We start from the raw sequence: 22,521 nt of genomic DNA, 5'->3' as shown, positions 1-22,521 counted from the left end.
CATGCAACCTAGAGACTCCTCAGTTGGACAGGCGGCGGAAATCTGGTCCCGATATTGCTCAGTTTTTCAAATACCATTATCTTTTTGAATTCGTTCATACAGAATACGCTATACACACGGTTCTTCGGAAGCAAAGCTCTTTGATGTTTTACGAAATATTTGTCAAGGGGTCATGGTTCACTCTTTTAATTCTCAGAGTGATTTGGTTCATACGGAATGAAATATCAATGCACCGGTCTTAAAATATGCTCGGAATGTGATGATTTGCTTTTAATATTCAAATTTTGGAATGTCGAGATGCATAATGCAGACTCGGCATTGCAGAGTTGATATACATGTACCTTATAACAGTCGTGCAAATGTGATTTTTTTTTTATAGGCTATATTTTCCCTAATAATCAAAATCAAATAATAAAGAAAATTCCATCGTAATCCCATCAATTCAATCCCAATATCAAATAAATATTGAACCGTTGTATAAATTGCAACTCAGGTTGTCTTACTGATTTATACACGATTGTGCAGATGGGGGTACAGAGGACAGGCCCACCCTCCCCATTTTACAAACATACACTGTTTGTCCCTGCAAGTATAAACCTGTTCATTTTCCTTTTTTTTTTCTTTTCTGTCCCCCTTTTAAATATTCCCCTGCATTGCTATTATATTTCAGAACTTCTATTGAAAAGTGTAGTAGGATATACACGTCTTTCATTCCCTATTACCCTGTTTACGCCAATGCAATGACATTGGAAAGCATGTATTGATGAGACAATAGCATAATGTCTTACAAGTCATTGGAATATACCATAACACTTAAAAGAAATCGAAAAATCATCTCATGTCTGTAACGATTGGATTTTAAAACTTTTTTGGTAAGTATTTACATAATTTCGAATAACACTATAGAATAATTTTAAAAAATCGGCAAAAGGGAACACAAATAAACAAGGATTGAGCATTAAATTTGTTTAGAATTATAATGATGGTTTCTAAATATAAGATCATAAAGTTGCAAAAGACGAAGATATTTGTTACGCTGTAAGTGTCCATATACATGTACTCTATCTATAGGCGGATCCAGGGGGCGAAGTGGCCCCCCCCCCCCTCCCCCCACTGGCAGCGCAAAAAAATAAAGAAAAAAAAAAGAGAGAAGGAAAAAGGAAAGAGAGGGAGTGGAAAGGAAGGATGAGATGAAGAAAATTGAATGAAACTCTCTATCCTTCTATCCTTCTATCTATTTATATGTCTGTCTGTCTATCTATCTACATGTATAGGTATCTATTTCGCTATCTAGTTAACTGTCTGTCAGCACATACTTTACATTATGCTGGTCTCTGTGTTACTCCGTTGTACTTTTGGGAGTACATTTTTTTTAAAACAATTTTCCAAAATGTATTCAAGCGATTGTCGAACAAACAATATAGCCGATTTTTTTTTAGTTTTACACGAAGACGTCATACAGCGGTCCAAAGCACGTAAACTGCACCATGTACATGTAAACAAACTTTTTATCAATTCGATATTTGACATAAAAAGTTATTTTTTTTTTACAGGGAAATATAATTTATATTTGAATAATGACTTTTGGAAACATGAATTATGGTACAGGGTACTTTTTTTAAAAAGATTATTGTCTTCCTTGAACGCTTTACTATTATAATCATTATCATTGTCATCTACTACTACTACTACCACCACTACTACTACTACTACTACTACTACTACTACTACTACTACTACTACTACTACTACTACTACTACTACTACTACTACCACTACTACATGTATACTACTACTGCTACTTCTTCTTCTACTACTACTACTACTTCTACTACTACTACTACTACTACTGCTACTTCTTCTTCTTCTTCTACTACGGCTACTACTACTTTTAGAATTATTATCATCATTATTATTACTATTACTATTATTACCATTACCATCATTACCATTATTATTGTCATATATACTGTACATTTCAAGATAGCTCAGAATAATGTAATATTAAATTTATTCGTATACTTTGTTTTCATTTGGATATAATAACGTTTTTATCTTATACATTTCTTGGCTCTTCGAATGTTGAATCTTTCGTTTTGAATGGATGTAATGATAAAATCTAAAATTATGTTTTGACCCCCCAAAAAAAATCTTTTAAAAAACCTCTTAGTGATGTATTACATGGATAGATGGTGGAGCTTAGAGTAGCTACATATTTTTTTTTATAGGAGCATAGAGAGAAATGTGAATACTTCGATTGTTCATGAATATCGAAAAATGTGAACAGCAAGTTTTCATGAAAGACATTTCAGTTACCTGAAATACCAAATGTGACGAAGGTGCCCCCCCCCTTTTTTTTTTATACTGCATATGGAATACGCTAATTTGCTCTCAAATTCATACCAATAAAATACAATATATCTCCCATTGCCTTTTAATTAGAGCCCGCATACACATGAGATGTGTTTGTGAAAAATAAGAGCTTATATATCATGAAATATTATCTTATAAAGTGTTTGTATTTAACCCACATTTCTGTTTTGCCAAGCGTGCAGTAGTGTACAATAGTGTAAGGTATTGTAGACCCACATTGAGTGTTGTTTAGGAACAGGAGGAATAAATGAGGTAATACCTGTACCGTGAAGTTATTGTGACGTCACGTAAAGGTTCAACGGTAAAGGATTTCTTCATTTTTTTTTCTCACTATTTGTCGAAGAGCTTGTCTGTGTGTTTGATTAAGAAATATAAAATTTTCCAGAATAAGTTTGTATTTGATATCATTATGTTTATTTATACAATCCAATCCATGTGTAGTGGACTATTGATCTTCTAACATGATTTGGGGAAACTTGTAGAAGAATAACACATTGCGAAGGTACATGTATACATGTATATATACATACTAATAATAATGATAATAATAATAATAATAATGATAATAATACTAATGATAATAATGATAATAATAATAATAATATACATTTATATAGCGCCATCTACCTAGAAATATTCTATTCCAAGGCGCGTTGTTATTATTATCATTACCCCGGCTTTAGCTCGAGCTGCCTTTCACCGCTCATATTGTATTCGAGGAATTAATCCTGCCGGGTACCCACGTTCACCTCACCTGGGTTGAGTGCAGCACAATGTGGATAAATTTCTTGCTGAGGAAATTACCCCGGGAAATTACGCAATGGCTGGGATTCGAACCCACGACCCTCTATTTCAAAGTCAGAAGACTAATCCACTGGGCCACAACGCTCCACGCTGCAATGGGAAACTGAAAATTTCAAACATGTCGGGGGGCCTACACTTATCACTGATTAATATTGCTTTACAAAAGTTCCAAACCAATGTTTGGATGCTACAATGAATTGACGTTTATTCACAATATTGTAAATTGACACTTAATTTAAGATGAACAAAATATTAAATAACAACTCTAATCCTTGATAAGGATGACGAATTCATTTTAGAATAAGTTAATATGAGTAAAGAAAATCAAATAAAACACGAGAAGTCATCCATTCATCAGGTTCAAATACATATGCTAGATAGAGTCATCATCTGACTTCATAAGAGGAAGTTGTAGAGAATAGAAAGAGACGAAGAAACGGTAGAGGAAGTAAAATACTATCATGTAACAGTGACGGGACCAGGTAGGGGCATATTCGGCCAGTGACCCCCCTTGAGAGCCAAATAAAATATTGTTAATGGAAAATGTCATGCATGCTTACATAAACCACCATTAATCGGGAGTGAAGACCTTTGTTTCTGAACAGAAATGCACCCCCCCCCCCTTGGGAAATCCTTGATCCGCCTCTGATATGTAACGATGCGATGTAAATATTATTTTTATTCATGATTTCCTTGTTTTTCAGGACTTGCAAATGTTAAGCCTTACTGCCATTTTATTCAAATTGTAAAGTAGTTTATTATATAACTTGCTTAAAGCGTGATGTGAATATTAAGATAGTCCATATATATTCATATAATGTTAACTCGCAATTGGTCAGAATGGAAGTCAAACCACTAACTATATGTACATCATATATAGAGCAAAGGACTTGTTGGTATAATGGTTTGAGATTACTTGGGTTAGAAAGTAGCGAATCCCTTTACCAAATAACAGCACTTAATGTTTATTGGTCCTTAGCAAATGATTTTTTTTAATACATAACAAATGACAGTCGAATACTCTTCCGCGGAGCTCGTTAGTAAATAATAAGGAAGAGGGCCATAGAGAATCACCATCATATCATTATTACTATTGTTATTATTGTTGTTCTTATTATCACTACTATCATCATTATTACCATGGCAAGGATCTTAAAAACTATATAGCTTCTTCCACTTTCTCAGCAAGCCAGTCATCTTATCGGTTTCAGAGGTAAATATCCTGGAATGAGAGTCATATCTCTACTTGTTGCAGAAGTCCACATTAAACTGTAGGTCATAGGAATGAGAGCTAACTTCTTGAAGATATAACCTGCAGAAAGTTTGATGGACCCTTTTCTTGACGACAAAACATTTGTATTGAAAGACCTATATAGCTCGATCAGTTCTACCAGTCTTCAAGTTGATTAAAGGGATGGTCCAGGCTGGAAATATTTATATCTTATTAAATAGAGTAAAATTAACAGAGCAAAATGCTGAAAATTTGATCAAAATCGGATTACAAATAACAAAGTTGTTGAATTTAAAGATTTGCATTATTCCTGTGAAACAGTTCTTGGCATGTCTTCATGAATATTCATTAGGTGGGTTGATGATTTCATATCCCCACTTGTTCTTTTGTATATATTATATGAAATAAGGTTTATTAAAAATTTTGCTACCAAGAACTAAATGGTTGACAACTGATTAGGTTCATTAGTTATTTATTGTCGCAACTTATTTCATCATAATGGAGACACATCATTTACACATGAATGAAAAAATGAAACATTTGTGATTTCATGTAATAACAGGGCCTCTTTGTAAATCAGTTCTATAACTGAAAGGGCTACCCTGCGTAAATAAAACTGAAATAAATAACATAAGAAAAAGGAAAGTGGGGACGTGACATCATCAGCCCATCTAATGAATATTCCTGACGATGTGCATATAATTGTTTTCACAAAATATTGATAAAATTTAAAATTCAATAACTTCGTTATTTGTTATCCGATTTTTATGAAATTTTCAGCATTTTGCTCTTTGAATTTTACTCTATTTATTTATATATAAATATTTTCAGCCCGGACCAAGACCTTGAATGCTAAACTTTGTAAGTCTCATCAGAAGCAGCCGTTTATGAAAATCGTAATAAAAAAAGATTTGCAGATCTGCAAAGATTGTCTGGAAAGTCCTTGATGAACAACAAGAACATCAGTGGATAGAGTACAGTACCCTGTGAAATGCCTTAAAGATCTTTCTCGTTTCTGAGTCCATCTGCCACAAGAGATCGATATTATTGAACATATATAAATGTAGTCATTACAATTGCTTCCGAGTAAGTTATGAGTTCAAGATCATACAAGTTCCACCATCAGTACAAGTAGGTTCAATCAATAACGTATAATGAACCAAAAATATTGAGGGGCCAGTAGATCTCTCTCTTAGCTGATCTCTCCACTATTTGGAGATTCCTACATGTATATAGGGTCCAAGGAAAACAGATTTGTTCCATATGCACTGTCATTCTGGCTTAGGAGAGATAATAGAAGTAGACTATATTGTGTATTTCCTTAGGTATGAAATAAAATATAGCGTATGAAATAAAATGTCTAAATTCTGCGAGTAAGCAAAGCGAACGAGCAAAACTTTTGACCTTTTTACAACAAAAATGATTGTGAAATATTTTGAAATTTAGAAAGTGATATCGTATTTCAACATTTTCTCTTTCTTTTTCCATTTTTTCTCATTTTTTTCTTATACGTGAAACCTTTTTGGCCCCACCCATAATTATGTTCGCAAGTGGTTTAATTTACATTTACATTACGGTGTATTTAAAAAGGACGGTCACTCTCTGGGCGTTGTGGCGTGCGCCTGTAATCCAAGCTATGTGGGGAAGTTACAAAATCGATGCAGAGGTTCGAGTCCTGGTCACGTCTTTCGGATGGTGACGTTAAAGGTCGGTCCCAGACGTAAATAATCATATCTGATTGATACACGTCTGACACAACTCAAATACACACACGCTGTCAGCATCCAGTCCAAGGTATGTAGTATTAAAAAGTTCATTGAGTATGTTTGGATCTTGAAGCAACAATATTGAATCATATAGCATTAGAAACCAAATACAGTATTATAATTAGATATTTTGAAGAAAAACAATCCAACGTCCATTATCATTAGCAAAATCGTAAAGTACATGATTGTGTAAGTCAATTCAAATCAAATTAAATCAATAAATTATAATGGTACTTTGACTTTCCATGCCGAATGAATCTGGCTGGGTAGAGGAAAATCTTACATAAAAACCTAAAGTCTCATTGACACTATAATGTTAAAATTGATGATGATGATGACGATGATAATAATAGTAGCAAGAGTAGTAGTAGTAGTACGTAGTAGTAGTAGTGGTGGTAGTAGTAGTAGTAGTAGTAGTAGTAGTGGTAGTAGTAGTAGTAGTAGTAGTAGTAGTCGTAGTGGTAGAAGCATAATAATAAAAATGACTATTATTTGTATTCCAATCGCTGTAACTTGTCAGTGATGTCTGATTTGGGGAATTTCACTGACGATGATGATAATGTTAGCTAATAAACAATATACAGTAATCACGATGACATCATGACTTACCAAACATAGTGTTAACATAAGCACGGCAAATAATCGGCAAGTAGCAGTCCAGCTAACGACCGCCATGGCGTCGAATAGTCCCGGATGATTCGTCCACTGAGGAAATGTTAATAGAACTTTGTCAAACTCTCATGGATAAGTCCTTTCGTTAGTAAGTCAATGCTGAGAAAATGTTGAAATAGTATATCCACAATGGGAGCCTAATCCAAGTTCTGCTCTGTAAGTTGTTGCATGTATGGTTAGATCGGAAGTGCCCGATGTTGCATGAAAATGATCCTATATCTGACAACTCCTGAAGGTTCTGTTATATTCATCTACCGTAGATAAGAGAAACTGGCGACCGACTATGTTGTCGGTTCTCAAAACAAAGCCCTTGTTGCTCGATGAAATATGGGTGGAGTGTCCGTGATATTGATGGACTCTAAACTCACAACGCCCACATCTATGTCAGATCAGATGGAACAGCCTATATCAATCTAGCACACCCGTTTACACACAGGAGGTATACAGATCTCAGGTCACGCACTTCTCCAAAAGCAGTTGAAACACCCATTTTTGTTGTTACTTATCGAGGCGTGGATGCTTGATCTAGCATGCGATGGAACAGTACCGCGGGTGAGTACATGGTGCTTTGATTAACATAACAAAAGGTGGCGAGAGGTACAAAAGAGTGGTTTGTTGGTAGTAAAAAGACTCAATTCAGGGGTAATGATTGATCCCCTAGCTGGTTAAGATTTAGCGATTTATCGCCTTTTAACTAACTCTCACCCGGTAATAGAAAGTGTAAATCCCTTTTATTTTCTGGTAAGCGGTTACTTGTATCGGGTTTAATGAAAGAGCTAATATGTATCCTTACTTCTTGCACGTAATAAATTGTTTAAGATAAAAATACATAAGAGAAAAGCAATGGAAACCCATAGAGAAACTGAATTATAAACGTTTTATCTGAAGATTTATTTTATTACCAAAACTTATATTGACATTTTTTTTCATCATTCAGTTCTTATGAAAGAGGTTGCATAATGACGCGTCAACCAACTTCTTTTTACAAAATGCTTATTTTATTTACTAATGCTACTGTTCGCTGGCTATTGCAACTTATTACCCCTTTTTCCAAAGTGTTACGCATTCTATTCAGTTTAAAGAAGAATCCGATCCAAGAGGAAAGTTGGTTGAAATATTCAGAGAACAGGCCTACTCGGATTACAAACAGAACAGTGGAATTTTGAACAAAATCAGAGTTTACAAAGTTGTCACTTTTCCTATTGGGATGCGGCCATATATAATAGCAAATAAGTGATGTGATTTTGGTTGTTGCTCGCTACCTAATTTCCGAAGAAAAAGTGAACCCGATAATTTTCTGCGCCTGTTACGGTAAAACAAAAAAATAGAGATAACAAAACCGTTTAAATCAAATTTTGTGATATTTTGGGCCTATCAATTTGTCAAGGAATTCCTCTGTCAGTGAATTCCTTGACAAAGTGCAATTTGAATATTCGTTAGCATCTTTTTATGATGGATACCGGCGCATTACAAATGTTCATTTTATTATTATTATTTTGACCCCAAAATTGTATACAATGACAATATAGAAGGGGTGCGAAGGAGCGTACAGCAGGGGCCGCAGAACGGTTTTCAAAGTGGGGGGGGGGGGGGCTGACCAAGCTAAAAATCACAATCATATGGTCATTTTTACGTTTTTGTACACGGTTTTGGAAAAAAGTGGGGGGCTGAAGCCCCCCCCCCCCCCCGGTTCCGCGGCCCCTGTACAGAACGAGCAACGTATGTATATTTTGCCAATATGGCATTTTGAACCTTCAACACACTCATGATAGTATATTGTAGTAAAGGGGCACTTGCTGGAATGCAAGGAAGCGTAGCGAACGAAAACGAACCGAGTAGCGAGAAAATTACTTTTTTTAATGTTCATGATGTTATGTATGTTTTAACTTTATCTGGTCAGCACGTGAAGTGGACTCGATAATATTTATTTCTTCTTCTTTTTTTTTCTTTCCCATAAACAGAAAACAGAGTGGCCCCTGTGCCTGCTAAGTAGCTATGCCAGAGCATATTTCATACCAATAGGGAAGAGAACCTAGAAACTCAAATCTTAGTAAGAGAGACTACACTGAATGCAGTTGTTTTATTCGTAATTCCTTTCCTCCTTTCCTTTTTTTTCGTATTCCCCTTATGCTTAATTTTCATGATCCTGAAAGTATTGCTGGGGTGCAACTGCTGTTCTTGCCCCCCTCCTCTTCCACCTCTAACCCTTCTCTCAATTTTTCACTCTATGACGCGAAGATCATTTGAATGAAAAAAACACGAAAAGCTCAAGGGATAGGTAGCTCGAGGATGGGGGGGGTGAGAGAGAGAGAGAGAGAGAGAGAGAGAGAGAGAGGGGGGAGCAAAGAGAAAAAGATAAAAAAAAATTCGGACGGGTGTGTCAGATCGTTACTAGACTGTTCAAGGTTGGTCGGTAGATGGGGTATGTATACAATCAGAAACAAACCGGATTGTTATTTTGACAGTCCTCAATCATGACAATTGATTATAAATTTCATATCAACGTCAACCATAAAGAACACGACATTCTTTCGATTATAAATAACATGATTATAGGGCATGATGAAAACATGAAAGTTATTCAAATCACGAGTAGGGCAACAAAATTGAAGGTGCAGAGAAAAGTAGAGTGAAATTATTTTCTTTGATTTCAAATTCAAATCAGATTTGTTATTCCCAACAGAACATTAAGTATAACAAAAATTATTTTCATACATTTGTAACAAACATTTTATAATATAAATTATTGTCACATATACATTCATAAAAATTCAATGACATACATGATAATTAACATATACAAAAAATTACATAATATGGTATGTTTTCGTAAACAGTTTATATAATACAAATATAAATTTTGCCTCCGACGAAGATTCTGCTAGGATTGAAAGCTTAGGCCCCTTTTGACTTTCTAATTTACTCCATTGGCTCTCTTTTATTAGATAAGCAGTTTTCAGCAGCTTCTTTTTGCCACAAAATTGAAATCAAATAGTTATAACCATACAGAAAGAAAGGGAGAGAGAGGGAGAGAGACGCAATAGCTGCTATTTGCCTCCGGAGACTTACTGATAACACAGAACAAGAACAAAATAAACAAAGACAATGTTGAACAAGAATTAAAACAAAACCCCAAAAAAAATTGGAAAAACTGGAACGACGAAAATGGAGAAATAAACATAAATAAATAATAATAGGACGAGTTGTGACCGAAAGAGCTAAAGAGTAAACTAAACGATAAAGACAAAAAAACAGAAATAGGTTGTGGTCTGAGAAGGGAAAATAATGGGAAATATTAGTTTTAAAGAACTCTTTATAGATTTTAAATAAAAACAGTTTTATGTTTCCTTTTAAAAATAATGTAGAGAAGGGCTGTTTTTATGTTATTGCCGCGACTCAAAAATCTAGGACCATCGAACATTAATCTTCTTTTAGCTAATAAAGTTCTAAAACGGGGTAAATGAAATTCGTTAGATTGTCCAATAGGGTAATTATGAAATGACCGATGAAGAAGAATCATTAAATCGAATACACGTGAAATTGTATATTTGTCAATTGTCCAAAATGAAATAAGCATAGGTCACTTATCTTAAGCATTTTGCTATAAAAAAATACTGGGTCTGTGTATGAACGAAAAGCTGAATTGTGAATTATAGGAAGGGACTTCATTGACAGTCTATATCTAAAAAGGTTTGACGGGTACTGCGACAAGCAAGTATCCCGTAATTCAGGTAAGGAATAAGATGAACGAGGAATTGAGCAATAATAGTGATGACGATGAAAAATAGTATTTCAATTTAGGCCTATTGATAATCCCAATATTTCGCGAAATAACCTTACATGTACTATCAGTATGGCATTTCCAGTAAAGCTTGTTACAACCTGTAACACCGAGAAATTTAATGAATGTGACTTTTTTTTGTAAACTAATATCATCTATGGGAAGTAAATGAATGGAATCGCTTAGTAACATATTTTCAAATTGTTGGATCTTATCCACTGTGTTCTCTATCAACAGCATCAGGTATTGGATTTATAGTAACAAAATACAGTGCGTATAAAAAAAAATTACACTTAGGAAAAATCCTGTAAAATTATACATTTGTAATATCCTGAAGATTTTTCCACATTTTATCATTGGTACAGATCCATTTAAGCATATGACGATATAACTGTCGAAAAATATTTCCGCTTGAGTGAGCACCACTTACTTTTGAAAAGTAGGTGAAAAATGATTTGCGCAGAACTTTGAAATAGTTATGCGAATAAAAGCAGACCTTAATCATGAAGAACATGTGGAATTATCTAGTAAAATTGATTTGAAGATATCTTATACCCCTTTTAACTTGTTTCCTTGCCCAAAACACTTCGAAGAGTGCATTGCGCCCCACACACCGAGGCCATCGTGACGATATTTGCTTTACATTGAGCTGTGATTTACATGAAATGGCTTAGGCTTGATTTTCATTTTGTCATTCATTGTCAAGCTCGGGAAAAGTGTGGAGAAACAAGTATTAAATGAAAAATGAAATGTAAACCCACTTTAAATGATAAAAACTTAGTGAAAAAATGCTGGATGTGTCTGACATAAACTTTTTTTCAGATTCAGTTATGTCTTCAGATCCAGCTGGCACAAAAAGGGTAAAGGTTGCGTCTATTAAGTGTTGAAATTTCAATTTGGGTGGCAAAATTGTTACAAAATACTTGAATGTATATCCATTTTATTTCAATTGACTAAAAGTGCCGCAGGGAAATGTATGAGAAATGTTCCGCGGGGTAAGTTTGATTTTGCCCTTTCCCTTTGACACAGCGTGAAAATGAGCATTTCTGCGCAAACAGATTTCTGCGAGCTTTACAAAAATGGACAGTGCTCACTCAAGTGTAACATTCTGTCAAAACTTTAATTTTTATTGGATAGATGAGACCCAAAACCAAGATTATATGTGAAAAAATTACCCACATGTTGTATAATTTTAAATTCCCATGCAGGGCTTTTTCAAAGTGTAAACTTTTTTTTGATACGCACTGTATATTGGAATTTTAGAATCGTCTGCAAAGAGTATGAACGAAATGACATTAGATGATTAACAACATTCATTAATATAGATGATGAACATCACTGGGCCTAACAAACTGTCTTGCGGGACTCCACAATTAATATATTTTGCATGTTGGATGCAAGGCCATTCAAAGATACAAATCGACGTCTATTGAACAAGTAGTTCTGAACCACTCCAAGACCTTCCTGCGCACCCCACAGTTAGAAAGTTTATATAATATACATTATCACGGTTAATGATGTCGAAGGCCTTGTAGAAGTGAAGAAAATGCCGACACTTGTGACCAATAATATTTGTCAAAAGCGTGGGCCACTTCATCAACAAAATTCAGTCATGCATTTTCTGTGTTATGTTTTTCTCTGAATCCAAACTAAACGTTTGAAAGAAAAAAAATATGGTGAGATTTTAAGAAATCCATTATTTTGTTATTAACCATTTTTTCTAAAATTTTAGACAAGGATGATAATAGATAAATAATAACTTATACTTACTTTTATTTAACTTGTTACCCTTTTGAACAACTGAATGACCTTGGCAAATTTCATGTTATCAGGAACCTGCCCAGATGTTGGTGAAAGGCTAAAGATATCTGTCAAGGGGTCGACAATTTCAGAAATTATACCTTTTAAAATGAAGTTACTGACATCACCATAATCAGGACTTTCAAACATTCAAATTAGATACAATATCAGTAACACGGCAGTGAAAAATATTGCACTAGAATTAGGTGTTCCTAGATATTCATGAAAATGTTTTGTTGAAGGGGAGGGGTGATATTTATGGCTAGGTAATTTCCTATAGATGATAAATAATCATTAAAAGATATCAACTATATTTTACAGTATCTCAAATAATATCACCGATAGAATGTCTTTTTTCATTTTTATTCTCCTTATTTTTTCTCCATAGTGACAGTCCCTAAACTCCCTCGATTCGTCACTGACTGAAAAGTGTACATTTTGTGCAGTTTTGCATTTACATGTACTTGTTGTGACAGAGGACATATGCCATTATTACTCTGCAATTTACTTTTACCTTGAAGCTCATCAGATCCATAAACGAATGGTATTCATGACAGTAACTTTTTAACTTCATAATTCAACAATTGTTTAGTGTAGTTTAACTACGGAGTTGGGTCAATGATTGTCTATCCGTCTATTATTGGAACGAAATGAAAACACGCAAACAGAAATTTAAAGCCAAGTTCTACACCCAAGCGACAAGTTGATTTGAGAGAATTAAGAGATGTTAAATGAATGTGACGCTGTAAATTGAGTCAATTTGGATATACTTAGGGCCCTATATTTTACAGTTTCAATTATTTTCACTAAACAAAAGTATGTGCAATAATTATGTCAACATAGTAGGCTAGTAAAAGACGAATAAAAGGTGCAGCTTTCTCAATACATGTTTTATATTTTCATATAATACTTCCTTTATCATTTTGTAAATCATGGTTGATTTTTTGGTGAGCATAAGTTATGGCTTTGCTTAAACCTATTTAAAAGAGCTCCCTCTTTTAATTTTCACTCGTGTTATTTGAATTTAATGAAAATTTTCATATGAAATAACTGTTTTCCTTACATTTTTTTATATCCAATTTGATAAAACTTAAGTTGAGTTTAGGATGAACATGACCTTAAAGTCAGTGGTAGTGTGGTCGGTTTTAAACGAATGGTAGACTTTCCTTATTACCTAGGTATATGGATCAATGATCATATATCTCTTTAATACAAACATCGCACAATCAACAATTTAAATCGAATTTCATTCTCCAAAGTGCATCGACGGATGTAAAGAAAATTTGCATAATGATTAGAAGACCCCATAGACTGATTGCTTAACCGATTACCAGTCACGGCGGCCCCGCAACCTTTTCCCTTACATTCCTTTCCTTCCCGCACTAGTGTACTGACTGGGGTGATAGGGGGAAGTAGCCCCCCATCATGAACGAAATTCAATAGTTTTTTTTAATTGAAAAATTGGGCATGTAAATTATCAGACGTCGCTGAAATAGAATGCTTTTTGGAAGATTTTCAGACGGGCTTTCGACGAATGAGCTTAAAGTTAACCATCTTTTTTATTGCTCTGCTCGCCATTTGAATTTCTTGATTGCCAATGCCAATTAAGCTTCTCAATACATTCATTGCGTATTGCCGTTGTCCTGTAGTTGTGTGTAAGGGGAAACTCGATGCTGATATGATATGATGAGATTATTCACAATAAATTACCAAAACACTGAAGACTTCATCAAATCAAACGTTACGGAATTTCAACATTTCGATTATTTCGATCCGGCGAGTTATGAATTAGCATGCCATGAATATGCGATTAGTGACTTTTATCTCCCCACCTTATCACAAATGTAAGAAATTCCCCGGGGGGAAATTATACATTTACACACGCACACATCCACCCTCATTCTCACACATACACAGTCACACCCCATATATATATATAAATAAATATATATATATATAATAATCTGACATCTATAATTTCTTCTTTTGAAGGCCTACATGATATGTGGAGTGAATGATAGCTCTTACTTTCTTTAGATGGTTCGTCATGCATGGTCAGCGCTGTCACCTAATTCTCTCATGTGACCTGAAAATACAATGCACCAGATAATCACTGGCACAGTCCAGTGCAAATGAATACCATAGAGATCCCTGTGAAGTTATAGGCTGGTATCTTATGGGTGGTTGATTCACTGTGACTTGTTCAGTGTGATTTTCCACAGCTCTGTGTTTCTTGTCAAAATGGCGAAATTGATCACTGTATTTGGGGCCACGGGAATACAAGGAGGTTCTCTGGTTAGGGCACTTCTTCAGGACGGCAGCTATAAAGTTCGAGGAATCACTAGAAATGTGGAGAGCGAAAAGGCAAAAACTCTTGCTCAACAAGGTAAGATGAAGTTTTACTTAATGATTTTCACGCAATCACGTATGGGGGCTTATGTGACATTCCAAAGATTCATATCATGAAAAGGTGATGATTACGGCGGGAAATGTCACCGCGCAAATATAGAGGTTTCATCATGGAGGTCGAGTGTTCAGAGAAATTGTTGACTTTGGTTGTCATGGTTTCCTATTCATATTCAAATCCATGGATGTCGATCCGCCCACGCTTTCTATTCCTTGAGGGGGAGGGGAGAACTCGATCGTCATATTGAACCAAAAATCAAAGTCATAAAACTTTCAAGTATCATCGTTTTCGCCTTAAATCATTATTTTTTATTTTCACCTTTTAAGATATAAACTTTCTTATTTCAATTCTCCCACTGAGGCCCTAATTTATTAATACTCTATTTACATGTATTAAAAACAGGAATTCGATCATGGGGGACATTCGGGGGGGGGGTAATAGTATTTATTTAAAACCTGAATTCGCATAATCTTACCAAAAGCTTAAATTTTATCATTGAATACTTTACTGTCAAATTATTTTTTCGCCAAGCTAGGTTAAAAACCTATTATGGGGAAGGATAGGTTTTAAAAGATGCGAGAATTTCTCGTGATAAATTTGTGTAATTCAGACAATCAGATATGATTATTTAAATTTGGGAAAGACCTTCAACGTCACCATCCGAAAGACGTGACCAGGGCTCGAACCTTCCACACTTGGATCACGCGTGCTCACCTGAAATGCATTACCCCTATCTTTTATGATTGCATACAGTTTAAGTCATTGTAGGCGTTTTGGGCCAAATATTGGGAAAGACGCAGAAGAGGGGCATGATAACAATACTAATGTCAGATTTTGTGACAAAGATTACGCCTCATTCATGTATTCATTTATTTTACAAGGCACTAGGCCCTTCCGCCTGTTTTTCTATAATCGATGAAATAAAAAGAATTCTTGTTTTCCTAATAAAAGTTTGTGGGTATGTAAGGTTATGTCGTATGGAAATGTGTGTATTTATTTCTTTTATCATTTTCGAATTTCTAAAGGTGTCGAAATGGTGAAAGCCTCAATGGATGATGCCGCTTCTTTAGAGAAAGCCATGGAGGGGAGCTACGGTGTCTTTGCTGTGACAAATTACTGGGAATTGATGGACCAAGCAAAAGAAACTGAGATGGTAAGATGAATTATAAGAGCATCAATATTGAATGAGAGACTCAGTGTTTATATTGCTGTAAATCAAACTTGTAATGCTTGGAAGTTACTTGCAGATGGGCTTCATAGGACTTGATGGACTTTTCTTATGACTATGGGCGCTCTCTTTATGATTTAGATTTATTCCAAGTATTCTTGAAGGTTACAAATAAGGGAAGAACATCGGACTCTCTAAGCACACTATTTGCGAAGAGTATATGAATGTTCTCTCACTATTCATATGATTTGCTTTTATCTTGACGTACGGACATTCCTTTGCCAAATGAAGTTCGCTTTTAATTCTTTTTGCCAATATGGGCAATTAACACAAAATCATAACCAGAATAAGTCCTGATTGGACTATACTTTCCCTTACATTCTTTAGATTTCAAACAATGCTAATTGCATTAAATTATGTGAAATAAGTTCCAATAAATTTAATCTTGTTCCACGACCGGTGGAAGGATCGACTAGAATTTTATGGGTGTTGTTTTCTAAATTAGTTATTCAACGATATTCATTTAGGTAAAAAATATACTAGAATCTTATTTTTTTAATGACATTCAAGTAATTCAAACATGTTTTGTTAACTCGTCGTCCAGGGTAAAAACATGGTCGACGTTGCCAGGAAAGTAGGCGTGAAGCATTTTGTCTTTAGTGGCCTACAGTCAGTCAAGAAGGCCATTGGGAAGCCATGTCCTCACTTAGAAGGAAAAGCGGAAGTAGAAGAATACATGTTTGCATCAGGTCTACCTGCTTCTTCAGTTCGCTATGCCATGTACATGGATAATATCTGGGCTGCACTGACCCCACAAAAAGTCGCGGATGGCGAGTTTGTTTGGAGTAAGTATAATCTTTTGGAGTTACATACCTTTGCTGTACCGCATTTTTTTTTATATGTATGTAAGAATAAATAAGGTCATTCCTTATTTCAGTTCATTTTTACGCGGATAGGGGTATGGCACCAACAGACGCGGATATATGACCCGGGATTTTATGCATAAGATACATAATGGACGAATCTTTGCGTCTGTAAAGCTGTAAACTTTTCTCTTAGTGGTAGAGCTCCCGCCTCATGAACGTTCGGTTCGATCTCCGACCGAGTGGTTTATTTTAAATTCGTCTAATGCCAATTCGTCCAATTGTCAGATCGTCTACTATCATTTGGTCTACCATCAGTCTGTCCACTATCCACATGGTCTAATTGCAAATTCGACCACTCACCATTTCGTTTAATAACCAGTTGGTCCAATAGCCATTAAGTCTATGTACCATTTGGTCTAATTTTACTTAGTGTTAATTGTGCAAAATGAATAAAAATAGACCAACTGGTTATGAGACGAAATGATGATTGGCCCAAATGGTTATTGATCCAAATGGTCGTGATGTTGATGGACGGAGTGGCATTTGACTAAATGAAACTAGACAATTCGGTGAGTGGACAAGTTGGCAGTAGACGAATTGGCAATTTACTGGCCGAGTCATACCAAAGACTAAAAAAAAGAAAAATCCTGCCTTCTTGCTAGGCGATCAGCATTTAATATTTTCTTCAGCATTTAAAAGAAAATACCATATAGCTGTATTAAACATTCATGAAAATTTAGCGGTGGAGAATGACACCAACTTATTGGGCCGTATTTTTTATACTAACACAGTGGGCCTTATTTTCTGATTATTGCTTATCTATATGAGACCAGTGACGTAACTACGGGGGGGGGGGAAGGGCTTGGGGGCACGTGCCCCCCTCCCCAATCGGCTGGAGGGAAAACGGGGGAAAGGAGAAAAAGAGGGAGACAAAAAGAGAAACGTAGTGGGAAAGAAGAAATTATTGTTCATTGTAATGTTATATTATAATTTTGTTATGTTATATTACATTAGAAACATTTTTTTCATAACTTTATGAAATGTAATTTGCTCAGGGCCTATGTCTTCATTGTTCCCGGTACTCGCATTGTCTGTTTAACGAGATATATAATCCTGTTGTACTAAAACCTCCCGTTTTCAAGTAAAAAACACCAAATATATTTCTTCGCACTTCGAGTTATCATTGTTTTACGTAGTGGCATATGCTTCTTTTTCATGACTATAAAAGTGACTGCCCCATTTTAAGGTCTTAATATAAAACATTTCCTGTCCGTGCTTACGTTCGCGTGGATTGGTGAGATATGTCTGCTCTTCATGAGTTCCTAAAATCAGTCCTTAAAATGTTCCTTTTTCGCGATCGCATCATTTGGTTAGTGAAATACGTATGGTCTAAGTGAATTCCTACCAACAAGCCTTAGAAAGCCCCTCTTCAGATCTGAATATTTGATTAGTGAGATGCGTATGATAATTATGATTACAATAACTACAAAAAGTGCTTCATGTGTTTAGATGTAATTCTAACAAAGTCGGCAAGCGCTTGGCACTCGCATTAGATGACTATGGTGCATGATATATGACATACTCTTTGTGGATTCCTAAAATATAGTCCTTAAAATGTCCCTGTTTGGAGCTCGCATTGTTTGTTTAGCGAGATAGGTAAGTATCGTGATTACAAAATTTGCTTCTTATATCCCTTTTTAGGTCTGAATATAAAAAAATTGCATTTTTTGATCAGTGAGATACATATCTGTTTAAGGCACTGTCTTTAAAATGTCTATATTAGGTCGGTATATCTGGCAAGTGAGCGCGCTTCTCCCGCTCACTAAGTGACTCAAAACTTTTGCTGCTCCCCCATGTCGTGACCCACGGTACGCCACTGATATGAGACTTCAGCGATTTTTCGCAACGGCGACGCAGATCGAATCAAGAACACGGCAAATGTATTGAAAATCTCCATATACAATATAATGATAATTAAAAGCTGGGAGGTCTTTGTTGAAAATTAGTGAACCGGAAAAATGGTTGCGTCCTTAGTTTTGCAGCTGACGAAAAGTTGCAAATTTGTCGTTTGTTCAGAGTCCAGGTGAGCGTTTTATTAACATATATGTCCGACAGGATGTCAGCTTTGACAACTTTCCTTGATTTTGATTGGCTGAGAAGCACAGTTACCATGATAACTGCCGGACCAGACAGGACTTGTCGGTTAGAACGTCTGACAAATCCTTCCATGAAACGCTCCTAAGGACGAAACTGCTGTTCTTAGTTGCTCTTTCTCATGAAAGTTATTTTACAATACATTTTCTTTTTCTTAAAAGCATTTTCCGGAGCGGTTGCGAAAATTGCCTAATATCTATACTACTTATACCCTATATAATTTATATACTACTTATGCAGATGTTCCCATGGAAAACAAGGCAGTAGACATGATATATGCCGGTGAGGCTGGACGTGCAGTAGCGGCTATCTTTAAGAATCCTGATCAGTATATCGGTAAGATGAAGCAAAGTTATCTGAAAGAAACTGGGGAAGATCTGAACAAAATAAGACAAACAATAAGAAAAGAAAAATCAAATTAGAAAGAAAAAAGATGCAATCATTTACATAATATAAAAATATGAAACTGACGCAATGTGACGTAAATAGATCATTTTGCGCAGCGCATGAATTACTTAAATCTCATTATCCTCAAAGAAGAAATGTTTACATGGCTCCGTTTCAATGGGCAGAGAGTATGATTTGATATCACTTTAACTGGGGATCAAATGAGATAATCAAAAACGAAAATGCCTAATAAAAAATCAAGTTTATATGAATAACTCAAGTGAACAATGACACACTTTTGTTCCTCGTTTTATATAACATGCATGATGGTCGTATGGGCTCCCTTCTGAAAGGAATATAATCTCATACCGGGTATTAATCGATTGATGATCACAATCGCACAAATCATTTCACGTACTATTTCTTTCCAGGTAAAAGTGTTGGATTATCAGGCGACAGAAAGACCATGTCACAATACTGTGATATTCTCAATGCTATTCTTGAAGCAGAATCTGTTCACGTTTCGCCAACCCAGGTACTAGAAATATTCAAAAAGCAAGACGAAAGGCAAAGAAGGAGGAAGATTCTACAAACATTTCTATGCACTTAAGGAAATTAAGAACATAGCATGCGCAGATATATTTTTATCGAGTCTTCCGTCCTCTCTTTGTCCTCCGTCATCATTCATGGTCATGTTTTCAATAAAGTTTCCTATTGACTTAAGAGTTTGTCACCACGTACGTAGAAGTCGGGAGTTTGATACAGGTCAATAAACTGCATGAACATTGAATTGATATTGTAAATATGAAGTATTGAAAACGAAAAATTAAATGAATTGAATTGAATAGAAGAAAATAGAGGCATGCTTTATTTCGTTCCGTTGATGACGTTTAAGGTCGGTCCCAGATTAAATAAGGATTTGCGCTTGTAGTAAACTACACTCACACTTAGACACACACCCTGCAACCGCACACACACCCTCACTATATTAGGCCCTATGTATTTTTGTTTGAATTATAATTATTTTATATTGTCATCGAGGTAAAATCTTGTTTTGTTCTTCTAACAACAGATGACGGCAAAAGAGTTTTCCCAGATGCCATTCCCCGCAGCGGACGATTTGGGCGTCATGTTTGAATTTTTTCAAACCGAACATCCATGTTACAGCAGGGAGGAGACAAAGAGACTTGATTCAAAGACCTTCGACTTCCAAGCTTTTGTAAAAGACAACAAGGAAAAAATATTGGCAGTATTGAAATAAAATAAAACTTGTTTATGTGTGTGTTATTTATTTGTTTTATTCGGTTTATGGGTGTATAAGTTTATCATACTAACCTTCATATTATACTATATTTTTAGAATATTCGTTGTACGTATTGTACATTCCAAGGTACGTGATTATAGATTCGTGTCAGACAAGGGGGCTTGGGGCACTTGCCCACCCCCAAAAAAATCTATTCATAAATTTGATTTTTGTAGTAAAAAAATGTCGTAATTTTTGCCCGATACGCCATATCTGGCCCCCTCAAAATGTTTGGGTCATTATGCCACTGTTAAGTAATATACTAGATGGTTATTTCCGGAGTTTATTTCCTAGAATTAGATATTTAGTAAGCGCTTCCCAATTCAAATTCGACTTCATTTCAAAACAGAAAATATAGTAAAATTTGATTCCATAAATCAATACATATATTCAATGATATATATGATTTTTAACTTTTCAAGAAATTTGATGTAACTTAGAATATTTTTTGTAGTCAATTTTGTTATACAAAGGATAAATAAAAATAAATACTAACTGTAGAAATATGTGTGTGTGGGTGGGGGTTCATTCCAAACTTTGCTTGTGTAATGTGAACCCACCTCACCCCAATAGCCTACGAAGATTTATCGATATTTATAGAACAAGAACAAATGAAGAAAAAATACAAAACCGAGAACAATATATATATATATATATATATATATATATATATTCATATATACTGTTTATTCCGAATGTCATGTGATAGTGGGAACGACTGTATAATTAATTGTGTGTTTATTTGCTATATCTCTGTAGAGTAAAACGTGCTGGATAAAAATAATTTTAAAAAGTTCAAAATAATAAATCATTAGCAAAACAGTTTCAGACGATGCTATAATGTACTTATTAGGTGACTTTCTAGCTTAAAATGATTTTCATACATTTTCCCTTTTCTTTGCCAAATAAAATATTTGGCGAAGAGTATAGGCTACAGATTTAGGTCTCATCTGGATGGGTGTTGTATGTGGCTGTCCGTGGGTGAGGTTAGAGTGCGCGTGTGTATAATTATGTTTAGGCAGGTGGAGATCCAGAAGGGGGAGGGGTGACACAGGGGAAATGTGTCCCTTTTTGGCCCAAAGTTAAATCCAACGATGTGTGATATTATACCCTCAGCCCTTTTCGAAGTTGGGGTGGAAAAAAAGAGAAAACTTATTAAGCCCCCGCAGACGAAGTCCGGATGGGGCATTAAAGGGATGGTCCGGGCTGAAAGCATTTATAGCTTAATAAATAGAGTAGAATTCACTGAGCAAAATGCCGAAAATTTCATCGAAATCGGATAACAAATAACAAAGTTATTGAATTTTAAAGTTTAGCAATATTTTGTGAAAACAGTCGTCATGAATATTCATTAGGTGGGCTGATGATGTCACATCTCCACATGTTCTTTTGTATTTTATTATATGAAATTAGGTTTATTCAATTTTTTTCCTCCAAGAACTAGAAAAATTGGATTGACAACTGATTTAGTGCATTAGATATTTATTGCTGCAACTTATTTCACTATAAGGGAAATATATTATTCGCACAAGTATGAAATAATGAAAAAATTATGATTTTATGTAATAACATAAGAAAACGGAAAGTGGAGATGTGACATCATCAACCCACCTAATGAATATTCATGACGACTGTTTTCCCAAAATATTGCTAAACTTTAAACTTCAATAACTTTATTACTTGTTATCCGATTTTGATGAAATTTTCGGCATTTTGCTCAGTGAATTCTACTCTATGTATTAAGATATAAATATTTTCAGCCCGGACCATCCCTTTAAGCGTTGCCCCGGCCTTCCGTCCGCCCCCCCC

The 22,521-nt window shown here is 35.2% G+C and overlaps 1 protein-coding gene across 1 annotated transcript; it reads left to right on the top strand.

Annotated features, from left to right (window-relative positions):
- The first annotated feature begins 14,545 nt into the window (after nucleotides 1-14,545).
- On the top strand, nucleotides 14,546-21,326 carry LOC129257794 (nmrA-like family domain-containing protein 1). Its single transcript, XM_054896198.2, has 6 exons — nucleotides 14,546-14,813; nucleotides 15,860-15,987; nucleotides 16,607-16,847; nucleotides 19,263-19,358; nucleotides 19,841-19,944; nucleotides 20,482-21,326. The coding sequence occupies exons 1-6, from the start codon at nucleotides 14,669-14,671 to the stop codon at nucleotides 20,668-20,670; spliced, it is 903 nt and encodes a 300-aa protein (XP_054752173.2). The 5' UTR covers nucleotides 14,546-14,668; the 3' UTR covers nucleotides 20,671-21,326.
- Nucleotides 21,327-22,521: the final 1,195 nt, after the last annotated feature.

This window comes from Lytechinus pictus, chromosome 1 (genome assembly GCF_037042905.1).
Source record: "Lytechinus pictus isolate F3 Inbred chromosome 1, Lp3.0, whole genome shotgun sequence".
NCBI lineage: Eukaryota > Metazoa > Echinodermata > Echinoidea > Temnopleuroida > Toxopneustidae > Lytechinus > Lytechinus pictus.
The sequence above is the reverse complement of the archived record's forward strand: the minus strand, read 5'-3'. Positions and strand labels throughout refer to the sequence as shown.